At 40.8% G+C, this 25,147-nt stretch overlaps 1 protein-coding gene across 1 annotated transcript in view; it reads right to left on the bottom strand.

Annotated features, from left to right (window-relative positions):
• The window catches only part of TRPM3 (transient receptor potential cation channel subfamily M member 3), a 490,459-nt gene that overhangs the window by 95,036 nt on the left and 370,276 nt on the right, over positions 1 to 25,147 (bottom strand). Inside the window, exons 7-8 of the mRNA XM_068423967.1 lie at positions 11,892 to 12,066; positions 1,070 to 1,193 (exon numbers count right to left, since the gene is read on the bottom strand). Coding sequence (XP_068280068.1) covers positions 1,070 to 1,193; positions 11,892 to 12,066 — 299 coding nt within the window. The remainder of the gene's footprint in view (positions 1 to 1,069; positions 1,194 to 11,891; positions 12,067 to 25,147) is intronic.

Here is a 25,147-nt window from a genome sequence, read left to right as displayed (position 1 = left end):
GACATGGACAGTGGGATTGAATGCGCCCTCAGCAAGTTTGCCGACGACACCAAGCTGTCTGGTGTGGTTGACACACTGGAGTGAAGGGATACCATCCGGAGGGAGCTTGACAGGTTTGAGAGCTGGGCCTGTGTGAACCGCATGAAGTTCAACAAGGCCAAATGCAAGGTCCTGCACGTGGGTTGGGGCAATCCCAAGCACAAATACAGGCTGGGTGGAGAATGGATTGAGAGCAGCCCTGAGGAGAAGGACTTGGGGGTGATGGTTGATGAGAAGATCAACATGAGCCGACAGTGCGTGCTTGCAGGCCAGAAGGCCAACCGCATCCTGGGCTGCATCAAAAGAAGCGTGGCCAGCAGGTCAAGGGAGGTGATACTGCCCCTTTACTCTGCTCTCGTGAGACCCTACCTGGCGTACTGCACCCTGCTCTGGGGCCCCTAACATAAGAAGGACATGGACCTGTTGGAGCGAGTCCAGAGGAGGGCCATGAAGATGATCAGAGGGCTGGAGCACCTCTCCTATGAAGACAGGCTGAGAGAGTTGGGGCTTTTCAGCCTGGAGAAGAGAAGGCTCTGGGGAGACCTTATAGCAGCCTTCCAGTACCTGAAAGGGGGCCTATAGGTAAGCGGGAGATGGGCTTTTTACAAGGACAAGTAGTGACAGGACGAGGGGGAATGGTTTTAAACTGAAAGAGGGTAGATTTAGATTAGATATGAGGAAGAAATTCTTTCCTGTGAGGGTGGTGAGACACTGGAACAGAGAGGTTGTGGGTGCCCCCTCCCTGGCAGTGTTTAAGGCCAGATTGGATGGGGCTTTGAGCAACCTGGTCTAGTGGAAAGGTGTCCCTGCCTGTGGCAGGGGTTTGGAACTAGATGATCTTTAAGGTCCCTTCCAACCCAAACCATTCTATGATTCTATGATTCTGTGAAAAGTCAGCATGATATAATATCCTTTTCGAGTCTCGATCACAGTGATCAGGTTTGTGAAATCCTTCAACAGGAACCTGAAAGACTTGATCAAAACAACGCATTGAGCTCTCTCTTTGCCTCTAAGGGAAGTGTGAACATACCAGCTCCTTCTTCTTCATGCACTCCATGAGGATAATGAAGAGGTGCTGTGCCTGGGTTCGGGTGTATGTGAAAGTCTTCTGTATGGTAACTAGCAACTGGTCCCTCAAAGACTCGTTGATAAGTCTGAAATTCAAAAATAAAAAAAATAAAGTAGAAAAACAAACATGAGGGAACATTGCAACTTCACCCAAGGGTCAAACAAGTAAGAGTTAGACAACAAATCACTGTAGGTTGTTTTGGACAGGTTTGAAGGACAGGAATTGCTGAAACCATCAGAGACAAATTGGAAAACACTGTTCTAGAAGAACATGTTGGGGTCCCTCATCTCCAAAGTTTTTATTTCAGTTCCCACATACTGCATGACAAAAGGCCATTCAAACTATCAGCTCTGTGGGATTTCATAATAAAGACAAGAACCACACTGATAGTCTGGCTTTGAGGGAGATCAACACTTCTAGGTAATCTGAAGACCCTTTTCTATCAGTGAGTTAGCAGAATTCAACTCATGGTTCATTTTATGAAACTGGGAGCTTTTGTGTTTTTGATTTTAGCCTGACTATACCAACAGTTTCAGCTCACATTACTGATGCTGCACAGGACGAGGTAAGAAAATAAACACAAAAATTTCTCTGTTTCTGAGCCCACTTGAAGAAACCATTTTGCTTTTGTTTATGCTGATCTTCCAGGAGTTTAAAGAGTAACCATTTTTATATTCCTCCTCAGTGCTAATGTTAGCACTTGCAAAAAGTGGCCCAACAGAAGAAATAAATAGTAATATTACATGGAATATTAGTACTTGAACCCTACCCCTTGATATCAAAAAGTCTATTCCTTAGGACTGTCCTGGGTGAAACATTGCCGTTCTTAATATCTTACCAAATAGTGGGTTTTAATTTAGAATATGTATCCTTTTATGTAGGAAAGCTTCTACACTATAGCAGTTTTCTCCCCTAAAAATTGTAACTGAGTGTTTAAAATTAGCTGTCAGGATGTTTTACAGGATAAGTCATTGTTGATCATCTGGAAGAATGAAAATCAGGGAACCTTCATTACTCATATTTTATGACAGAAGATAAAGATATAGTGCTGCAGCAACTGCAAAGAATTATCAGAAGCAGCACAGTATCTAAAAGTCATTGTTAGCTTATGGCAGCTGCTGTGGTAGAATGACCAAACCCCTGTTTATTTCATCCTATTGGTAAAAGTTGCCTGTACTTCTCTGCAGTAAGGAAGCCCAAATGAGACTGGAGGATATTCATTATACAACTGAATTTCAAATATGATTTACTGTCTAGTCTTCATACCTACAGCAAACATGTCGTTAGAAGAGACAACAAATGGGAATGCAAAAGAGGTATAGAGGTGCATAGGAGAATATAGAAGGCCTGGCATATGGAGTGCATACGTTCTCTACTCCCTAAATTTGACTTTGACAGTAAATATACCTGTTGAGAAGGACTTCCACTTCACAGAGTCGTCTGTAAGGCATATGTCAATGTGGTTGGATTAAAATGAGTTTACATGGGATTTTAGACCACGCTGTGGATCACTGTTCTTTCTATGCTCGGCTCCCCCTGTTGTCTTCTACTTTATTACAGACTCTTGAATGGAGAGTCTATGTCTGCACTTCCTCTTTTCATTGAGAAGAAGTATCGCCCCAGATGTGCTTTTTCCTGGGATAGTGGAGAGGTGACAATACTGCATTTATTGCTCACTCACTATGTAAGCACGTCTTCCCCACAGTGTGACCTGCTTCCCTCACAAAAAGACAACACACAATGAGTTAAAACCTCCAGCCCTCTTGGTGGGCAACAATGAGAGCTGACAGAAGAGGACTTTCTGTGTGGGGGTTATAAGAAAAATAACCTGACCTCCTGTATAGAAGCCCCTGTCTGGGGCATTTTGATGGCATGAGTCCCTGAATTCCACTTAATTTGCCATGGAAGCAATACTGCACGTAACTTGCTCCTGACGAAATGAAATGTCCTACAAAAGGACAATTTAACCTGTTCTCTTCTTTAGTTCCACACATAGTTCAAATCTGTTCTTTCATTCCCTAAATACCTAAAATAAGCCCATTATCCTACCAGTCCAGGTATCCAACTTTTTTTTTTTCCCCGGAGGATCTGGATTGCTGATGGAATTAAGATACATACTGTCAAAAATCTGGCATCTAAAGAACTATATACATTTAGTTTCAGAAAAAAAATCTACTCATAATTGTTGCTAAGGGTGATTTTTTTTTTTTTAAAGAAGATGCCAACATTAGCTTTGATGCATCAGATTATCAGAACTGACCTGTATGGCCTTACCACAGGAAAAAAGGGAGAAAGATGTCTCGGATCCATCGAGAGAGGCCACTTAAAAACACTGAAGTGACAAAGTAAATAAAGTGACATTCTATTTCTGTCCAAGATATGCTGGAAGAATAAATAGCAAAGCAGAACACCCTTCCTTGCTTTGGCTAATGCAGAAGAGACAGATGACATTTTGGCATCCCCCCTTCTCAGAAAGAAATTTTTTTTGAATTCATGCCTAATATTTGAGGAGATAATAGACATTCCACTCAGTAACATTACAGTCTTTCAAACTCATGGCATATGATTTTGTAGTGAACATTGGGGAGGATTTGAAAGATCTGGCCCATAGCCAGCTCTCTAAATTATTTAGTCTTTTTTCTCCAGGGTTTTTTAGTACTGGAGTCTTACAACGTACTAGAGATTTATAAAGATTATGCTTTAACCCGATTTCAAAATGCAAATTCATTATAGATTTTTTAAAATTTATTGTTATCAAAATGCTTTGAAATTCCCTAAATGAAACACTCCATTCAACACACTGCACATAACCTAACTTTTAATTTGTGAATTCTTTTTTTTAATTATTCTTTTTATTCAGGATAAAGAAAATATATCCATAAAATATCAGTGTGATGTGACAACTATTCCCTGCCCTCCTTTACAGGAAGCTTAGGGGATTTTCTGTTTTAATTATGATTTGCACTTTAGACAATCACACCATATGTAAGAAACATGACCAGAGGCTCTGCTGACATTTTCTTCCATTGGAATTACAAATAAGACATGGTTGTGCAACTCTGTGGGACTGGCTGAATTTCTCATACTTTTTAAATCTGCACATTTTGCATAGCATTGTTATGAGAAAAGACATAAAATAAATGTAATTATTCCTTTATTCTATTCAAACAGGGATGATTTCTGGATGCCTTTATGAGGAATCAGCTTTACTTGCAGCTCTTCACTGGTGGTTGTTCTTGTACACCATTTTTCCCTGACTATGTTTATTAAATGGTTGTCCCATCACCAAAGGAGAGATGATTGTATTTCAACAAAGAAATAACATTCTTCTATCCAGCTTTTGATTTAAAAAGTACTTTGTTACAAAAGAAAAGTAATGATATCAAAATATGCAATGTGAAAACAATCTTACAAAATTGTTCACATGTGATAGTACCTATGACCCTCCATGATGTGGTAGACATCATGGGGGATACAGAAGACCCACTTCATACCTACATTATGATACCTTTTGCTCAACGTGAAAAATCTCTATATTTTCCCTATTAGAAAAAAAGAGATTTAAGTAATACACTTCAGTTGTGAAGCCTAAAAGCTATGCCACAGTGGATGCAGAGACAGATCAATTCAAAGGCAATCTTTAATGATTCTCATATGAGGATGCTCCTTTAAAGCACAGAGAATGTTTTATGTTTCCTTGTGAAAATTAGATAAGAAGCCATTTTTATGGCATTGAATTGAATTCCTTAAGGGTCTCATGCTTGCAGGAGTAGAACTGATGGAGTAGTTACCATGGTATGAAATCAGCTTGGAGACTGCATTCGAATATTGCAAATCATTTCCCATTCTGTAAGGAAATATTTGCCTAAGAAGTGACATAGTTTTAACAGTGCTTCATTTTTGTCATTTTAAATTCAGCATTTAATTAAAAGAAATCTCTGAGGATTAAAAACTACTGAATGATCCTATAAATAGTTGCACTTTACAGTTGTTTTACTTCCAGATTGTGCTTTTATGCCAGACAATGAAATGAGAAGGCATCCTTAATTATACACTTAAAAATAAATCAGCTTTATGTGGAGGAGAGTTATTAAATACTAGGATATTCACTTAGGGCTTAGTAGGGACTAAATTTGGTTGTTTATGATTGATCTTATGTTCTTAACCCCTCAACGTGGTTCAACACATTTTCAACTTTTAAGTAAATGAGAAATTAAGTGCTTCAGAGCCTGGAGAACCTGACCTTTAAATTAGGGACAATAATGATGAGCAGCCAAGCAATTCTTCCAGTTCACCACATGGGGTAGGCTGCATTTAAGCTGCCTTCCCATTTAGGTTATCCCATGTACCTAGCTTGTTTGTCATTAAGATGTAAAAGGTACAGGGAACTTACTCAGCTTACTACTGAGAATGTTATTTGCTTGTAGCGAAATGTGGCCACTTTGTACCTTCTTAATACTCCGTTTAAGACTTTTCAGACCAAGGCAATATGTAGACCCTGATATTAAAGTTATGGCAAACTTACAAAAACCCACCTGCACTAATTCTGCATATCTGATACTCATAATGCTGAAACCTCAGCTCAGTGGGAAGCTGCGTATCTGCCTTGCCTTCCCCTGGAACTTCAATGTGAGAGGTGAGATACTGAGGCCTCAAAACTGATTTACCTCCAAAGACATCTTTACTTCAAGGTATGCTTCACAGTTCCTTCTGACCTGTTCTTGGTACATCACATAGTTGCAGGCAGCACCTCCTGCAAGGCAGTGCAGGCACAGCTCTCTGCGTTGTGCTGCCAGCCTCATTCCACTGCAGCCCAGTGAAGTCTTGCTTACAATTACAATACGCACGCAAAGACTGCCCTAGGTGAGTGAAATGTCTGCTTTTTCATGAGGAAAGCCTATACTCAGGCCTTAAAATAAGGCAAAGTCAAGCTTCTTCTCTCTTGTCTTTTCAAGGAGGCACGTACATTGACACTGGAAAGAGGTACCCCACCTTGATTAATATAAAAAATCGTTCCTTTCTCTACTATCATTTAGGAAAGATAAATAATGAGGAGGGAAGGCAGGCACATCACAATTCTGTGAATCCCAACACAAAAGGACCTGTTGGGCAGATATGCAATTGTCCAACACTCTTAAGGATCTCTCTGAGAGGACAGATTGGTGCCACACTGGTTGGAACTCAAGGACAGAGCTGTATTTTGTCCTCCAGACATAGTTCTTTTCCCCCTGGCAACAAACTTTCAAATAAACTTAAAAACTCACAGCAGCACTTGGTACACATGTACACGTATTCTTGTATGCAGAAAATTAATCCATATCAGTCTGCAATGAGTGAGAATTTAATACACTGAAAAAGCAGCATGATAATACTGACATGCAAGTGCTGAGTCTGTAGCTGCCATGAATGATGTGGCTTTTGAATGATTTAGATCAGATATCCAGTGCATAGCATTTGGAAGATACGCTGTGTCTCGGAGAAGACCCTGATTCGCAGCCAGCAGCCAGAATTAAAACAGATTTTCAACTTTCTAGTCTGATTGCACAGTGGACTGCAGAGTTAAATTCTGCATGCAATTTGGATGTGCTACATTGATTTAGAGTCTAATAGACAGTTTTTTATAACTTACTTAGATTCCATCCAAAAGAAAAAGCTAGTAGCTGAACTCAGTTAACGTGCCAGTTATTCGCTATTCTCCTCATTGCTAAGCACTATTCAAAAGTAAGTTACGCAGGGGTGAAATGTACCCAATTTGTATCTGAAGTCTAATGTATTTGGGTAAAACATTTTTATGAATACAGATAATACAGGTGTTCCACTTGTATTATTCTTAAAAATATCACTGCATTTTAGACTGATGTTTTCTGAAGCAGGGTGAACACACAGAAATTCCCATTAGCTAGCTTTACAAATTTCATAGTTTGTACATTCTGTTTCGTGCAAGGTGAAAGAAAAAGGAAAAAAAAATTATGTTATTTGATAGTATTGCAGACACCACCTGGAACGGCACTACCACAGAAAGAAGACCCATAGTAAGGGAGAATAATAGCCAGACTTGAGCGTCTCAGGTAATAAATGACTTGCTTGTTCTGCCTCTAGGGATTCTATCACTTGCCTTTCTTACAGGCAGGAGTTTGTGATGGTGAAACAAAATCATAGAATCATAGAATCATAGAATGGTTTGGGTTGGAAGGGACCTTTAAAGATCATCTAGTTCAACCCCTTGCCATGGGCAGGGACATCTTTCCGTAGGTCAGGTTGCTCAAAGCCTCGTCCGACTTGACCTTGAACAATTCCAGGGATGGGGCATCCACAACTTCTCTGGGCAACCTGTTCTAGTGTCTCACCACCCACATCATAAAGAATTTCTTCGTTATGCTCAGTCTAAAGCTATCTTCTTTCAATGTAAAACCATTGTCCCTTGTCTTGTCACTACAAGCCCTTGTAAAAAGTCTCTCTCCATCCTTCTTCAGAGAAGATGAAAAGGAGACCGACAGGATCTTCTCTGAGATGCAACAGCTTGAAGAAACCTGGACCCCAACTGGGACCAGGCAGTGTCCACACCTAGCATTTAGGTAAGTGCAACCTCTGGAGAAAGCAAAGGATTAAAGCTGGTGACTGCTGGCATCAAGAGTAAGGCTCCTGCCCCACCTAACAACTTACAACTACAAAATATGTTCACTGCTCTCAAAGTTGAAGAGAAGCCACATGTGCCTTCAAGCAAAGGATCTGTGCCACCTGACCCTGCCCCATGCAAGACCACCAGGAAGAAGCAGTGAGTGATTATAATGGGCAACTCCTTGCTCCAGGGAACAGAGGCACTCATCTGTTCACCTGACCTATCATCTGGAAAGGTTGGCTGCATGCTGGGGTCCAGAACTGGGATATTGTGGAGGTACTGCCAAAGCTTGTCTGACCATCTGAGTATTTCCCCCTGCTGTTCTTCCATGTGGTCACCAATGACGCTGCAAGGGGAAACCTGGAGAGTCACAAAAGTGACTACAGAACTGTGGGAGCAGTAGTCAAGGGCATGGGGGCCCACGTGGTGTTCCCCTCAATCGTGCTGATCAGAGGAAAGGGTGTGGGGAGGAGGACACTGGTCTACAGGTCAATAGATGGCTGTAGAGCTGGTGTTGGTGACAGGGTTCTGGGTTCTATGACCATGGGACCTTGTTTGCAGACCAATGTCTGCTTGTGAGAGATGGGATCCACCTCACTAATTAAGGGAAAAGTTACCTTTGCTGAAATGGCTGACCTGGTAAGAAGAGCTTTAAAGTAGGAATGGTAGGGAAGGAAAAAGAGTCACCAGCAGCATGGTGAGAGTATGATGCATAGGGTTGATGAGCAAAAAGCCTGCAGTGATGTGATGGGAACAGATCACAAAATCAACAAAACAGGGCTTGAGTGGGCTCACTTGCATCACTCTTGTGTAAGCATGGAAGTGCCTACAAGGTACCACTAAGGAGAAATCCCCGAAGCCCTTTCTGGGAAATCAGTATGCTGGGGTGTCTCTCTAAAGTGCCTGTATACTAATGTGCATAGTATGGAGAATAAACATAATGAGTTTGATCTGTGTGCAGTTGCAGGCCTATGATTTTGTCGGGATCACAGAGACATGGTGGAATGTTTCCCATGACTGAAGGTGTTGCAATTGAGGGATACAAGCTCTTAGGAAAGACAGGCTGGGAAGATGAGGAGTTGGAGTTGCCCTTTATGTGAGCACAGCTGGAGTGCATGGAGCTTTGCCTGGGGATGGATGATGAACCAACTGAGAGTTTATGGGTTAGGATTAAAGAGAAGACAGGTAAGGGTGACGTTGTAGTGGGTGTCTGCTATAGGCTGCATGACCAGGAAGAACAAGTGGATGAGGCCATCTACAGAGAGCTAGGAGCTGCCTCATGTTCACAGGCCTTCATACTTACAGAGAATTTTAACCACTGTGATATCTGCTGAAGGGACAACACAGCAGGGCATAATCAGTCCTAGAGGTTCCTGGAGTGCATTGACAAGAACTTACTGACCCAAGTGATAGTGCAGCCAATGAGGAGAGGTTCTCTGCTGTACCTCATACTCACCAACAAAGAGGGACTCAGTGGAGATATGAAGGTCAAAGGCAGCCTTGGCTGCAGTGACCATGAGATAGTGGAGTTCAGGATTCTGAGAGGAGAAAGAGGGCAAAAAGCAAGATCACAACCCTGGCCTTGAGGAGAGCAGACTTTGGCCTCTTTGGGGATCTGCTTGGCAGAGTCCTATTGGATCAGACTAAGAGGGAAGAGAGGCCCAAGAAAGCTGGTTAATATTCCAAGTATTGCCTCCTCCATGAGTATCACCACCCTCAATGAATGGGGCAGGGGACCTGGTGACACAGGACATGGAAAAGGCTGAAGTACTGAGTGCCTTCTTCAGTCCCAGAGACCAGGGGGCAAAGTCTGGAGGAAGGAAGTGATACCCTTGCTGGAAGAGGATCAGGTCAGGGAATACTAAACTGGACATATGTAAGCCCATGGGCCCTGATGGGGTGCACTCATGAATGCTGAGGGAGCTGTCTGATGTCTTCGCAAGGCCACCACATAATCTTTGAACAATCATGACAACTGGAAAAATTGCCTGAGGAATAGAGAAAAGCAATGGTTACTTCTGTCTTCAAGAAGAGCAAGAAGGAGTACACAGGGAACTACAAGCTGGTCAGCCTCCCCTTGATCCCTGGGGAGGTGATGGAGCAGTTAATCCAGGAAACCACATCCAGGTGCAAGAAGGACATAAAGATAATTGGTAGTCATCGCAGATTGACCAAGGGAAAGTCACACTTGACAACCTGATCACCTTCTGTGATGAAATGACAGGTTTAGCAGATGAGGGGCAAGCAGTGGATATTGTCTATGTAGACTTTAGTAAGGCCTTTGACACTGTCTCCAATAACATCCTCATAGAGAAGCTGTTGAAGTATGGGTTGGAAGAGCAGACAGTGAGATGAATTGAAAACTGGCTGAATGGATGGCCCTTCAGTGGTATGAAGTCTAGTTGGAGGCCAGCAACTGATGGTGTATTCCAGGGACCAATCCTGGGTTCAGTCCTGCTCAACATCCTCATTAATGATCTGGAAGATGCAGCTGAGTGTACCCTCTGCAAGTTTGCTGATGATATAAAACTGTGAGGAGTGGCTGATATGCCAGAGGGTCATGCTGCTCCCTGGCAGACGGACCTTGACAGCCTGGAGAAATAGGCTGACAGGAACCTCATGAAGCTCAACAAGGGGAAATGCAGAGTCCCCTTTGGAACCCCATGTACCAGTACATGCCGAGGGCCTCCCAGCAGGAAAGATGCTTGGCAGAAAAGGACCTGAAGGTCCTGGTGGACACCAAGTTGAACATGAGCCAGCAATGTGCCATTGCAAGAACAAAGGCTAATGGTATCCTGGGCTGCATTAGGAGGAGTCCTGCCAGCAGGTCAAAGCAGGTGATCCTTCCCCTTCCCTCAGCACTGGTGAGGACACACCTGGAGTCCTGTGTCCAATTCTGGGTTCCCCAGTACAAGAGAGGCATGGATGTACTGGAGCAAGTCCAGTGATGGGCCACTAAGGCCCATGATAAAAGGACTGGATCACCTCACGCGTGAGGAAAGACTGAGGGAGCTGGGACTTTTCCGCCCAGAGCAGAGAAGGCTCAGAGAGGATCTCATCAATGTATATAAATACCCAAAGGAAGGGTGTAAAGAAGTCTGAGACAGACTCTTTTTGGTGGAGTCTGGTGACAGGGCCAGAGGCAATGGGCAAAGGCTGAAACACAGGAGTTTCCCTCTGAACATCAGGAAATATTGGTGTTTCTTTTTGTTTAGGGTTTTTTTGGTTTGGTGTTTTGTTGTTTTTTTTTTTTTACTGTATGGATAACTGAGCACTAGCACAGGTTACCCAGAGAGGTTGTGGAGTCTCCATCCTTGGAGATATTCCAAAGCCATCCGGACATGGTACTGGGCAACTGGCTCTAGGTGGCCCTGCTTGAGCAAGGGTGCTGGACCTGATGACCTCCAGAGGTCCCATTCAACCTCAACTGTTCTGTGATTCTGTGGTTGTATATGTATTTCTGGCAGTAGATGAGAAGAACAAAGAATATTAAAGATTTAGGCATTCAGTAATAACATGCCCTTTGGAACTTGCAAAGCATGTTTATAGCCTGATTCAACAAAAACACACTTGAATTTTCTGTAATAAAAGCTAAATACTATTCTTGCCTCACCTTGAGTCTCCAAAGAAAGGTAGAACAGTGCAAACACAGATCAGTGCACAAGCAATCATGTGTGAATATAGGTGGGTGTGCAGAATCATGCCCAATAAGCAAGACAAATATAAACTAGCTTACATGAACATGTACGGCTAAGTGAAATCTGAAGACAGCAGTACACTATATTATAATGACATAACATATCTAAGCCACTGAAAATAATTCCCTGTGACCTTTGACTGAATCCCTTGACCTGCAACTGCAAGATACCATACATTGTACTTGTCAATGTGTTACATGTCATGGCAAGTAACTATATGATACAGTTTCTACACCTCTGTCTTATTCTGTAGACTTTCCTTAGTGTTGCTTTAGCTCCTCCACCCCCCCTTTTTTTTTTGTTCTGGATACCTTCAATATTTCACCCATATTGATGATGGAAACAGCCATGTGAGGAAGGTACTGCTTTTGCACTGTATTGCTAATAATTTCCTGGGCTCTATGTTACCACATGTGGTAACTGAACCCGTGGATAGAGAAAGAACACACGCTAGGAAATGACTTACCCTCCTTCTTCAGAGTATTTGTGACCAAAGGCAAGGATGTCAGATGCCCGGCCACTGCCATCGCATATCACAACAGGAACAGGAGGAGTGTCTCGCAGGTACTCCAGAACGATGGAGATAACATTGGGACCTCCTTCCACAATGAGGGCCACTACTGGAACCCCTTGACCAATTCCTGGAGTAAAAAAAAAGAAACAAAAAAAAAACAAACAAAAAAGAAAAGGAACAAAAAAATGCAAAGCCAGCAAAGCAAACAAAACATAACAGAAGACAAAAAAAAAATCGGACTGAAATTACTGCATTGTGACTGTACAGTATTATGTTAGAGAAAACAGCATTTGGAAAATCATAGATTTTGAGGACAGAAGGGACCAGTGTAGTCATCTTGTTGGTTCCATTGCATAAAACAGTATTTTCTAGAATTATCTTATGTTTTAAATACAATATTTATAGTTAAAATAGACCATGAACTTTTTAAAGGATCGAATCTTGTTTTGAAAGCATAGAGAACCTACAACAGTTCTTCCTAACATGTTCAGAGTCATGACTTTGTGGCTTGCTTGTAATCTAGATTTTGCGTGGTGTCAGTTTCCAATCGTTGAGTCTTCACGTAGCTTTGCTTGCTGTTTTAAAATCCCCTCTATGATACTTTTGTTGCTGTATTAGACGCATTTTAAGGTTGCAGCTGTATAGCCCTTTAACCTTCTCTTTGATAAACTAAACATATTCTGTTGCAAGTCAATGCAATACTTGTTTCCCAGTTCTAGTAGGTCTCACAGTTTTTCTCTGAATTCTCTCCAAATTTTGCAGCATATTCCTTGATTTGCAGACCCCACACCGGCAACATTAGTCCAGAGAGAGCTGAACTAGTGCTGAACCAGAGGAGAGACATCTTCATTTTCAATACTTGTATAATTAGGTGGGAGCCCTCTGCAAAAGTTGCAGCACAGGCTTTGCCAGGAAAGTCTTATGGATTTAGAGAAAGGCAATCTGACGCCAGGCTGGTGTTAACATGACTGAAAAAGCTTTTATGGTTGTTGCTTCTTGACCAGTTGAGACCGGGGACATTCAAAAGGACTTAGGCAGTAGAACTAGCTGAACGTTTTCTATTAGCATTTTTTTTTGCCACCAGAAAGACTTTTTCCTTTTAAACTAGCTTTTCCTAAGAAAAACTGTATACATTCTGCACACAATTTTGACATTTCACTGAAAAATAAAGAGAGTGCCCCAAACTGCTAATAGTTGGGTTGGGAAAAGTTGCATGAGGCCAGGCAACAAATTTTAATGTGACTGCCTCAGGTTTCCATTTAGAGGGAGTTCAGTCCACAGAAGCAAAGGTAAGCCTGTGATACTGGAATATTAAATCTGATTAGACCTTCTGGAAACATTCACAAATCAAATGATTTTTGATAGTCACAAAAATTTTTAAGGATTTGAATTACTGTCAAAAAATGAAGTGAACTGTTCATTTAAAAAGAAAAAATCCAGTTCTTATATACAACAGCAAAATATTGTAAGCACCTCCTGAACCACTTTACAAGCAAACGTGTTTTTTGGAGAGACTCCCACCATGCTTTGTTATGGCTGTATCTACTGTCAGTTTGTGGCTCTTTTATTATACAACTTAATTAAAGTGCATGGTCTTCATTAATGTTAAGAAAACTATAAGCAGAGTTGTAAAATCCAGGCTAATGAAAGAGAGTAAGAAGAACAGAATATAACAAGGTGATTAACAGAATGATTTAAAGACGAGTAGCTGTGGTGCTTAGGGATATGGTTTAGTGGTGGACTTGGTAGTGTTAGGTTAATGGTTGGACTCGATGATCTTAAAGGTCCTTTCCAACCAAAATGATTCTGTGATTCTATGATTTGCACAGAGCTCACTGGTTAATTTTTTATTAATATTAAGGACTTCCCTGAACTGTTGTTCTACCTAATTATTAAGTTCTTTTGGTGGTTAAGTTTTTCTCAAAAGGTCTTAGTGGAAAAGCATTTTTGGGGAATGGAGTTAAATGAGAAAGGAAAATTAAGAACTTCACCTAAGAAGAATGAACTATAAGTCTGATTGGTTAACCTGTCCCACATGTACTTCCATTAACTTTAAGGGATTTAAGCTAAGGATGAATTTTGTTTGGCAAATCTGCATTGTTTACCTACATTTATTTCAATCGTGCTTAAAATTGCATCCCTAATAAGTGCATTCTAGATATTAGCAATAAAACCCCATTTTTTCTGAGAATCTTATAAATAATATGATTTTATTCCCATATCAATGCAGGTAATATGATACATCTGGTTACAGATGCAGCAGAGAACCTTATGTCATAAGTCTGCCCAGGTTTTCCTTTGCTACTAGGTGACAAAAGAAATGTTGTTTATCATTATATCTAGTACAAGAATTTTTTTAAAGACAATTGCTATCAGAAGATTAATAAAAATGAAATTCTTGGTGCGGAATATTTTTCTTTATGATACTTCCCAGTGTAATCACATGGTGGCTGATGAGAGACTTGCTTCAGTCAAAATTTTTATATAGTATTGGAAGGAGATATTTTATCATTTAATTTCTAGTGGTCTCATTAATGTAATGTTACCAAGTTTTTTGAACTATCTATCAGTACTTCCTTCTTTTTGTGTAGCTTTTCTTTATACCACACCATATAGCCAATAATTCTAGTTCTTTTAGTTCTTCTGGTAGTTTTTTTTAAGATACGAGCTCTTGGTAGTTGAATAAGGATTTCCCTTCACTGTTCTTATTTCAGTCCTCCTTGCTTGAAAGACTGATCACAGAGCAGATCTAACATGAACTCTGACTAGGAGGTCCTCAACTCACTGAAATCTTACATCAGCATTCCTCTCCAGCAGTGTACTATTTTCCTCTGGAAACTTGGGCCTCTATGGCCCATTTATTTCATTATGGACAAACAAAAACCCCAGTGGTGTGTTTAAAAGGCTGATCCTAGCTTTTACCAAAGGTGCCTTATATGAAATTGTTAGCAAAGCTGAACATAAGAGCACAGATGTGAAAGTATATAATTAACTAATGGGTAGAGTTGTATGTGGAACTGTAGTACTAATGGAATTTCTTGAAGAACTTACCCTGATCCTATCATTATTCTTAATGACTTCAAAACAAGAAGTAGAACTGGTACTGACATCTGCTAATAAGATTAATATTAAGAAGTATTCTCAGTAATGAGTCAAATTAGGTCTGGATGACATTAAGGATTGAGTAATAGAAATGAAGAAAGTTCACAGTGCAAGACGCAAAGTCATTTACTTGGTGATTAATAAATTCTGCTGTAAACTGGGAACTCATTAAGAGGAAATACTAGAAAAGAGAAAGGTATGATCTGCTGATCACAGAAGAACTGTGTCTTCCGTGTAGCAAGACCATGAAGAAAGCAGGTATGATCCTGGAATACACACATCAAAGCATTTTCAGTAGGAAATATGGGCACATCAGTGCCATTGTGCAAGCCACTCACAAAATTCCATGCAAAATACTGTCTGTAGCTATGCCCACCCATGTTCAAAAAGAACAAACTGGTACAAATGGAGGAAAAAGCCAAAAGGAGTATACGGGAATCAAGACCTCATCTTATGACACAAGATTAGATGAGTTTGGCTCATCTTCCTTAGCAAATTGAAGGGTGAAAGACAATATGTCTGAATAAACCCATGACGTACAGCACATTGGCCATTAATAGTTTTAGATGGAGTTCAGTAGATTTCTGGCTGTCAGAGGAGTGAAGTCTTCACAGCCTTCTAGTAAGACTGAAAGGGAGAAACTTTCTGAGTTTGGAGTGATGCTCAATAATCATTATAGATGAAGTCACCTTATGTATCTCAAACTGTTCCTAAAGCAGGTGCCTTCAGCCTACTGGAAGTTTGTTAGATCTCACATATTCTGCTGGATATCTCGATTTCAGTAAAGCGTTTGACACGGTCTCCCACAGCATCCTCGCAGCTAAACTGAGGGAGTGTGGTCTGCATGATCGGGTAGTGAGGTGGATTGTGAACTGACTGAAGGAAAGAAGCCAGAGAGTGGTGGTCAATGGGACTGAGTCCAGTTGGAGGCCTGTGTCTAGCGGAGTCCCTCAAGGGTTGGTACTGGGACCAGTACTATTCAATATATTCATTAATGACTTGGATGAGGGAATAGAGTGCACTGTCAGCAAGTTCACTGATGACACAAAACTGGGAGGAGTGGCTGACACAACGGAAGGCTGCGCAGCCATTCAGAGAGACCTGGACAGGCTGGAGAGTTGGACGGGGAGAAATTTAATGAAATATAACAAGGGCAAGTGTAGAGTCCTGCGTCTGGGCAAGAACAACCCCATGTACCAGTATAAGTTGGGGACAGACCTGTTGGAGACCAGCGTAGGGGAAATGGACCTGGGGGTCCTAGTGGACAACAGGATGACCATGAGCCAGCAGTGTGCCCTTGTGGCCAAGAAGGCCAATGGCATCCTGGGGTGTATTAGAAGGGGTGTGGTTAGCAGGTCGAGAGAGGTTCTCCTCCCCCTCTACTCTGCCCTGGTGAGGCCGCATCTGGAATATTGTGTCCAGTTCTGGGCCCCTCAGTTCAAGAAGGACAGGGAACTGCTAGAGAGAGTCCAGCGCAGAGCCACGAAGATGATTAAGGGAGTGGAACATCTCCCTTATGAGGAGAGGCTGAGGGAGCTGGGTCTCTTTAGCTTGGAGAAGAGGAGACTGAGGGGTGACCTCATTAATGTTTATAAATATGTAAAGGGCAAGTGTCATGAGGATGGAGCCAGGCTCTTCTCAGTGACATCCACTGACAGGACAAGGGGCAATGGGTGCAAGCTGGAACACAGGAGGTTCCACTTAAATACGAGGAAAAACTTCTTTACAGTGAGCGTAACTGCACACTGGAACAGGCTGCCCAGAGAGATTGTGGAGTCTCCTTCTCTGGAGACATTCAAAACCCGCCTGGACGCGTTCCTGTGTGATATGGTCTAGGCAATCCTGCTCTGGCAGGGGGATTGGACTAGATGATCTTTCGAGGTCCCTTCCAATCTCTAACATTCTGTGATTCTGTGATATTGATCAGCTATGTAATTCTAATAATATAAATAATGATGGTTAGTCTATACAGCTGAGCTATTTTTGCCTTTTTGGGCCAATGATTTGGCCATTTGAAAGCATTTCTAAAATTCCTCTTGCATCCTTTTTTTAAAAAAAAAATTTTATACTGCTATAGTCGCAACAGTTGCATGGCATATAACAGTTCTCTGCAAGTGTTTTGGTTGTATTTCACTGTGGTTAATCAGATGGCATTTTTTCTCTTCCCTGATCCTGTAGAAACACACCCAGTCCTCTAACTGAGGCTAGTAAAAGAAAACAACTTCTCTCCAAATCCACTCTTCAATGAAACTTTGTAGTTTTGAGTTTAAAAAAAGAAAAAAGCTCATGTGAACCTTAATTTATCATATACGATTAAGTTACAGATTGAAATGTATTCTGGTGAAATTCTGGTAGATTGCCTTGTGAAACAGAAAAGATTTAAAACACAAAGTTGATTTCTACATCATATATACATATATATATATATATTTTTTTTTTTTTTTTCCTTAGCTTGGAGGGTAAAAAGTACATTTCTGGAATTAGATATAATATTTTAAAATCACTTATTAAGACTTTGTTGATATTTTTTTCAGAGTATAACCACTTCTGCCTTTCAGGAGAGTTGTCTAGACTACAGTTGTCTGAATCCTAATGTTATGAGGTTTTCCAGATTTATGATTAATTTCTGAGCAGTGATGGTAACCACAGTGTGTGAAAGGAAGTCCATACATATGGGAAAAAAGTCGCATCTGCTTGAGTATCTTAAAATTTGAAAAAGAGGGTAAGTGGAAATTACCATATTCTCAGTTTTCTATGATGTTCCTGATCACATTTAAATTATATGTGATATTATATTTGTTTCAGAATAAAAGCTTAGCTACTTATACCAAAGAAGCCTGCATCTCAATAACTCTCAAGCAAAACACAGAGTAGATTTGAACTAAAGTTTTACATGGTTTGATACCAAAAATCCTAGATGCATCTTTGCCGCTAAATATTAGGAATTTGGAAATGAATGCAGAGAGTGTGTAGAAAAATTTCAGTGGGTAGGAAGACATTGACTGACTATTCCTGATTAGATACTAACACTGCATTTGCTAACAATTTTGCATCTATGAAACTGAAAACTGACCATGCTTTGTCTTACTGTAACACCAGACCAATTTGAAATTGGCATGTGATGCCAATAAGACAGAACTTCTGACTTTGGGAAAAAGGTAGCTGATGGACTTCTGTTTAACTAGTAATCAAAACTTTTTTCCTTCTAGATCTCTGTATCTCCTTAGAAATGCACAAGCCAGGAATTCTCTGCAAGAGCACTGTTTCAGCTTATGCATGCACATTATACAATAGTCTGCAAAGAAGGGGCTGGAAGTGCCTGATACATCCACAGGGAGCCTCTTGTTTCACCCACTTCATTCAGAAGGAGAATGTCAGACTGGGAGGTGAGATGCTAAATCTGAAGGTAATACATTCCTTACAAAGCCAAGGACATCATCATTATAAAAAGAGTTTCTTGCTTGAGTTGAGATTGTCAGAAAGGAGGCAATGCTGAGATAAAACCATGCTGATGAAAAACTGGCCTACAGTACCAGGGTTTCTGTCTCCTAGCACACACCCAGAAGGTGGGAACTTTGTGCCAAGCATTAAAATGGACAGTCCAATAAATCAACAAGCAAGAAGTTTTCCCTTCATGTTTTTATGGAATTTACCACAAAATTGCCCTAGTCTGGGCAAAACTAAGGATAGCACTCATATTGGTGGGCTATCTCCAACAACACTGCTGTTTTCACTAAGTACTCTAAAAGTATGCAATCTCAGAAATTGCGTGTTTCACATTTCATTAACTGGAAAGAGAGTAGCAGTAATACACTCTGCTGAAATGTTAATTCTGAAATTGCAGATACCCTTCTCAGTACAGGACAATACATTACTGTTATTATCAGGAAAGACTCTCGACCACTGGTGTTGTTTTCCAAACGTAGAAAAAGACCAATTCATTTTCCCAGATCTAGATATTTTTTCTGTTTCTTAGAAGGCAGTAAATGACATGTTACTCAGCTTTTTTTACATCCTTTGTAGAGAAAGACTAATCCTCTTTTAAGTTCAAGTGAATTATTTTTAAATATCTGAAAAATTATGGTGTTTTCCAGCCATCTGCTAGTTACATGGAGGATTTATTTTTAAATTTTTCAGTTTATTGTTTTTTCAGCATTTCTAGAATGAGGTTTGTTTTCAGCAAATCTTTTTCCTTTTCCTTTTGGAAGATGGAGAAACCTTCTTGTCTAGCAGTATATCTGTGGACTTGAGAATAGCTAGGAATACTGACTATTGTGTTATCACTGTGAGCTTTACCACTCGGTTAACTACATTTATGTCTCAAGATAGTAAAGGTCTGATCCCAAAATCAAAGGTCTTCCTACTTAAGAATGGTCTCAGAATTTTTATTCTGTTATTGAAAATAGTTTGTAAGCCAGAGATATTTTTTTCTCAGATTTTCAAAGGAAATATTTAGCTTGTATTCAAGAGCAGCTATGTGTGAAACATCTCACACAAACTGGCATATTACTATTTCTCATTTAATGAGGTCTCCATTTCACATACTGAAATCTTAGCATTCCCGCTCTAAATGCAAGAAGGCAGGTAGTCTCTTATGAATTAATTAATAGAATACAGACAAAAGAGTGTTTTTACTTGCATTTTATATAATGATTCCTCCACAAAGAAGAAGAAATAGTACCATAGACCTCGGAGTTAAAATTAGTTCTCTGAGGCTCATTACTGTCTTCATTTCTAAAACAATAACTTGTATTTGGAGCACTTCAATAAGCATAGATTTTTGCAGGTCAGACCAGATTGCTAAGTGTTTCACAGTGTCAGCTATTGTGGATATTGTTGGTGCAATATTGTAAATTAGACTGCAATATTGTACAAAAGATTTATACAGTCAACCTAAAGGTTCATTACTGTGTTACTGCCTTGGCGGCCAGCAACAGAGCCAGTGAGAGACCTTCCTGCAATTGTGATTCCAGGAAGGTATCTGTATACCAGAACATTTGTCCTGATTTGACCAGTGGCAACTTGTAGGCCTTCATGTTATTATACAGAAAAATAATCCCATTTTCCCCTTGACACAGTGGTAGTGCATGAATATGTAAGCTAAAACAACTAGAAGAAATGAATGAATTTGGAAATGGAAGGAAGGCAAAACTACATAATGTCTGTGCTGTGTGAAAAGGGATTTTAAAAAATCTATCATGCTTTGCAGAATCCCTACTTTGTTTCCCCAGTTCTTGGAAAAAACATGAATATTTTATACTGTGAGTATATTAATAAATAATCTATAACTGTCATAAATTATTACTAATTCTTTTTATGAAGAGCTAAACATGAATTACCCATTATTTTATAGAAAAACAAGTGAATAACATGCCTCATTTACTACAAAATGCATTTACTACTCATGTTTTTAAGTGTGCTTATAAGAGTAACTGGGACTTATCAGTATGTTGCATACTATTTCTAAGTTCACCCCTGAGATCAGCGCAAATAAAACCGAGAGGCTCTAGTCCCCTCCCCCTGACAGAAATGTCTGTAATTTCTGCGTCTTAACACGGGGTGCATCTGAACTGATTTCCTGCTGGCCACCTTTGCTCCTTCATCAAGTCAGACGTGTTGATGTGGGTTTCCCTACATTCATTTTCTTTGCCTACATGGAAATTTTGGCTGGAGAATTGGTAATTATTTGGATTTGTTTGGGAAGGTGGGGCCTGTGGCTGTCCCACTGGAGGAGTTACTGCACAGAGCTTGGCACAAAAGTGGTGAACAGCAGGAAATCTATGTCACATCTCCCACACAATGTGCACCTCTAGAGCAAGTTCTCCAGAAGCTAGATGCAATGGAAGAACTTCAGGCTCATGGTGTGCGTAAGACAGAGTCACTGTGGACATACCCAGTGAGTCCAAACTGTCCCAAAGGGTGCGGGAGAGTAAGCCTCCACAAACCTACACACAGTGCATGTGCAGTCAGCCTGACATCTCAAAGTCTTTTCTTAACCAGGCACACACTGCTCATCTATACAGTGTGGAAACAGGATTCTCACCCTTCCTAGAAATCCTGAACCTACCACAAGCATGTACAGGGATGTATAAGGCAACACTGAGCTGGAATGGCTCAGAAGTTCTTCATGAAAGCAGGTATATTTGCTTGATCAAGGGGCCTCTACAGTTTTGCACAGCACCACCCTCCAGGTCCACAGGTTACTAAACTTTCCTGGACCTAGATGTACTGAGGACTGTGGGGTACATACCAGGTTTCTCCACTGGTCGTCATGTCACAGGTTGTTACTTGCTTATCTGAGATAATGAGATAATAGACGTTTAGCAGTAGAAAGTTGCTATGACAGGCTTTAGATTTGTTTCAGGCCTCTAACTTGTGCATGTCCTGAAAAAGGACTACAATTTGTGGGCAACAGCTGCCTTTCCACCTGCAAAATTTGTTTAGGACAATGGCTTTTGTAAGGGGTAAACTCAATGCTCTCTTAGTGGCTGACAAATACAGTCATAAAATAAAAGTCCAAAAATATAAATCAACAGATATATACATGTTAGTGTGCCTGCAAGTGTTTGCAGATGCACAGCACACTCAAAGGCATGCATATAGACCATTTTGCAGAGGTTGTTTAGCACAAATGCCCCATAGGTTTCCTGAAAGTGAAGACTTCATATCCTTTCACGTGTAGAAGTAAAATTAACTTGCATGCAAAGCCAGACAATTTTAAATTTTTCCCGTCACATACAATTTTACAAAATGAGGACCTCTGTTTCTTCCAGATTTTCCTGCCTTCCTAGACTACTTCATGGAGGACTCAGGTAACTACAGACTGGTCAGCCTCACCTCCATCCCTGGAAAGGTAATGGAACAACTTGTCCTTGGTGCTGTCTCTAGGCACATCAAGGATAGGGGGATCATTAGGGGCAGTCAACATGGCTTCACCAAGGGGAAGTCATGCTTAACCAACTTGATAGCCTTTTATGAGGACATAACCCAGTGGATAGATGATGGTAAAACTGTGGATGTGGTCTATCTTGATTTCAGTAAAGCGTTTGACACGGTCTCCCACAGCATCCTCGCAGCTAAACTGAGGAAGTGTGGTCTGGATGATCGGGTAGTGAGGTGGATTGTGAACTGACTGAAGGAAAGAAGCCAGAGAGTGGTGGTCAATGGGACTGAGTCCAGTTGGAGGCCTGTGTCTAGTGGAGTCCCTCAAGGGTTGGTACTAGGACCAGTACTATTCAATATATTCATTAATGACTTGGATGAGGGAGTAGAATGCACTATCAGCAAGTTTGCTGATGACACAAAACTGGGAGGAGTGGCTGACACACCAGAAGGCTGTGCTGCCATTCAGAGAGACCTAGACAGGCTGGAGAGTTGGGCGGGGAGAAATTTAATGAAATATAACAAGGGCAAGTGTAGAGTCCTGCATCTGGGCAAGAACAACCCCATGTACCAGTACAAGTTGGGGACAGAGCTGTTGGAGACCAGCGTAGGGGAAAGGGACCTGGGGGTCCTAGTGGACAGCAGGATGACCATGAGCCAGCAATGTGCCCTTGTGGCCAAGAAGGCCAATGGCATCCTGGGGTGTATTAGAAGGGGTGTGGTTAGTAGGTCAAGAGAGGTTCTCCTCCCCCTCTACTCTGCCCTGGTGAGGCCGCATCTGGAGTATTGTGTCCACTTCTGGGCCCCTCAGTTCAAGAAGGACAGGGAACTGCTAGAGAGAGTCCAGTGCAGAGCCACGAAGATGATTAAGGGAATGGAACATCTCCCTTATGAGGAGAGGCTGAGGGAGCTGGGTCTCTTTAGCTTGGAGAAGAGGAGACTGAGGAGTGACCTCATTAATGTTTTTAAATATGTAAAGGGCAAGTGACATGAAGATGGAGCCAGGCTCTTCTCAGTGACATCCCTTGACAGGACAAGGGGCAATGGGTGCAAGCTGGAACACAGGAGGTTCCACATAAATATGAGGACAAACTTCTTTACAGTGAGCGTAACTGCACACTGGAACAGGCTGCCCAGCGAGGCTGTGGAGTCTCCTTCTCTGGAGACATTCAAAACCCGCCTGGACGCGTTCCTGTGTGATATGGTCTAGGTAATCCTGCTCCGGCAGGGGGATTGGACTAGATGATCTTTCGAGGTCCCTTCCAATCTCTAACATTCTGTGATTCTGTGATTCTGTAATGGAAAACTCTCCTTTATCATAAGGAATGAATCACCAGGTTTTCCCAAAGATACTAAGAAAAAATTCTCTCTGACTTTTAGTCTTTTAACTAAGTGTCTGTTAATCTGTACCACAGCTTCCTTTGCACATATGACTTGAGGAACTTGTGCTATCCGTAGCTCTGGAGTTAAAAGCTGACTGAGCAAAATTTCTGCGGTTCAGATTATTTCTGCTGTTATCAGGATTATTTCACAAGCCCTGTGATGGAGCTTCTTTCTTCCCTGAGGAGTTGCTGCTCTTGCTAGCCAGCAAATACTTTTGTTGCTCTGAGGTATGACCCAATCCCACCCTTGGTTGGAGCCTAATCTATAATTTAAGGGCCCAGTCTGTGGTGGATAGCTGGCTTAAGTGTTAGTCAACCGTAACAATAAATGTAAAGGCAAATGGTGAGCACGGTAATATAAGTAGGAATATGTTTTCTTTTAGCATACTGAAAGTAATCATCCCTTCCCTTACAGAAATGATATCCCTCGTATCACACAGAACTGCATGATATGATGAACAAAACAAGAAACTTCATAAATACAAGTTTTTTAGCAGCTTGGCTTTGAAGTAGGACTTGAGTTCAGAGGTTTATGTAACCTTAACATAAATGCACTCTGAACATATTTATTACAACTCCATTATCAATAGGTATCTTGATACGCACTTTAATATGGTAAATTCTAACCAGTACATTTTAGTTTGGTTTTCTTTGATTGTTACAAATGTTTTGGCTGCGTAACAATTGAAACAAAACTACGTTGCATTTGAATGCCACGTGGATGAATATTCATTACATTGAAATGAAAAATGAATTAAAAGTTCACGAAATTACAAATTTATACATGTGATTCTATTAACTAGGAATAAAAACACCAAAACCATCCTGCACATGTGGGCCTCTAATCCTAAAGCAAGTGCCAGTGTAACAAATCCTTAATTGCATCAAACAGATGATATGTTTCCCAGGTACAGGCTACTTATTCAACAGATGAGGTTACAGTTCAGGACTTTTTAATGCAAGGATTGTTTATCAGTGGCATTTAGTGGAAAATCCCATTTAACGGTCAATGGAAGATTGATAAAGTGTTGTTAAGCTCAACTAAAATGTTCATGTGCTTACAAGCTCTTTGAAAATTTTGAACTACATTTTCATCAAATCTGATCTTAGTTTTAACCTAAGTATTAAGTATTTAACCTATGTGAGATGAACTATGATTTTTGAGTGGAAATCAACTAATAAGCATTTATCATTCATATTTGAAATAGGGCTAAATAGCATTTCTTTCTGAGTTTTTCACAGAGTTTGAGGCTTATGGTGTCTTGAAACTCAAGCTGGAACTTGAGGATTCTGGGAACTTAAAGAAAACCAACGGAAGTCCTTTGCTCACGAAGTCTATCTTAAAAGTCCAACTTCCAGGACACTGGTATATTTCATGGGGCTAGCAAAGTAGTCAGCAGTGTGTTGCATCAGCAAAGGCTGAAAGAAACACACCACGCAAAACCTGCGGCTTTCAGAAGCATTTTAGTCCAAGTGTTTGCATAGCACTTGGATATCCTAGTGAGAGGTAGTTACACAGAATGGATAAGCAATTAAATATGCTCTGGAATTTTAATAAGCAGAAGTCCACTCAGCGTGAGCTTAAAAGTTTGAGGAAAGTAATTTTTAATTTATGAACTAATCTTTGCCTGACAGTAATACAGAGTCAACAGATATTGCTCTTTGGTTAATAGAGTGTGTCTAACCACAGGGTAAGTGCTGCTTAAATAGATTTAAAATGGTATTGGATTTACAACAGTCTTTAAAAAGTTTGCCTGCACAAATGCATCTGCTTCACCTCTGGACATCTATGTGGTACTGCCTATGGTCCCAACTGCCTCAGAAAGGCTAAGTGATAACAGA

The sequence above is a fragment of the Nyctibius grandis genome, chromosome Z (assembly GCF_013368605.1).
Source record: "Nyctibius grandis isolate bNycGra1 chromosome Z, bNycGra1.pri, whole genome shotgun sequence".
Lineage (NCBI taxonomy): Eukaryota > Metazoa > Chordata > Aves > Nyctibiiformes > Nyctibiidae > Nyctibius > Nyctibius grandis.
The sequence above is the reverse complement of the archived record's forward strand: the minus strand, read 5'-3'. Positions and strand labels throughout refer to the sequence as shown.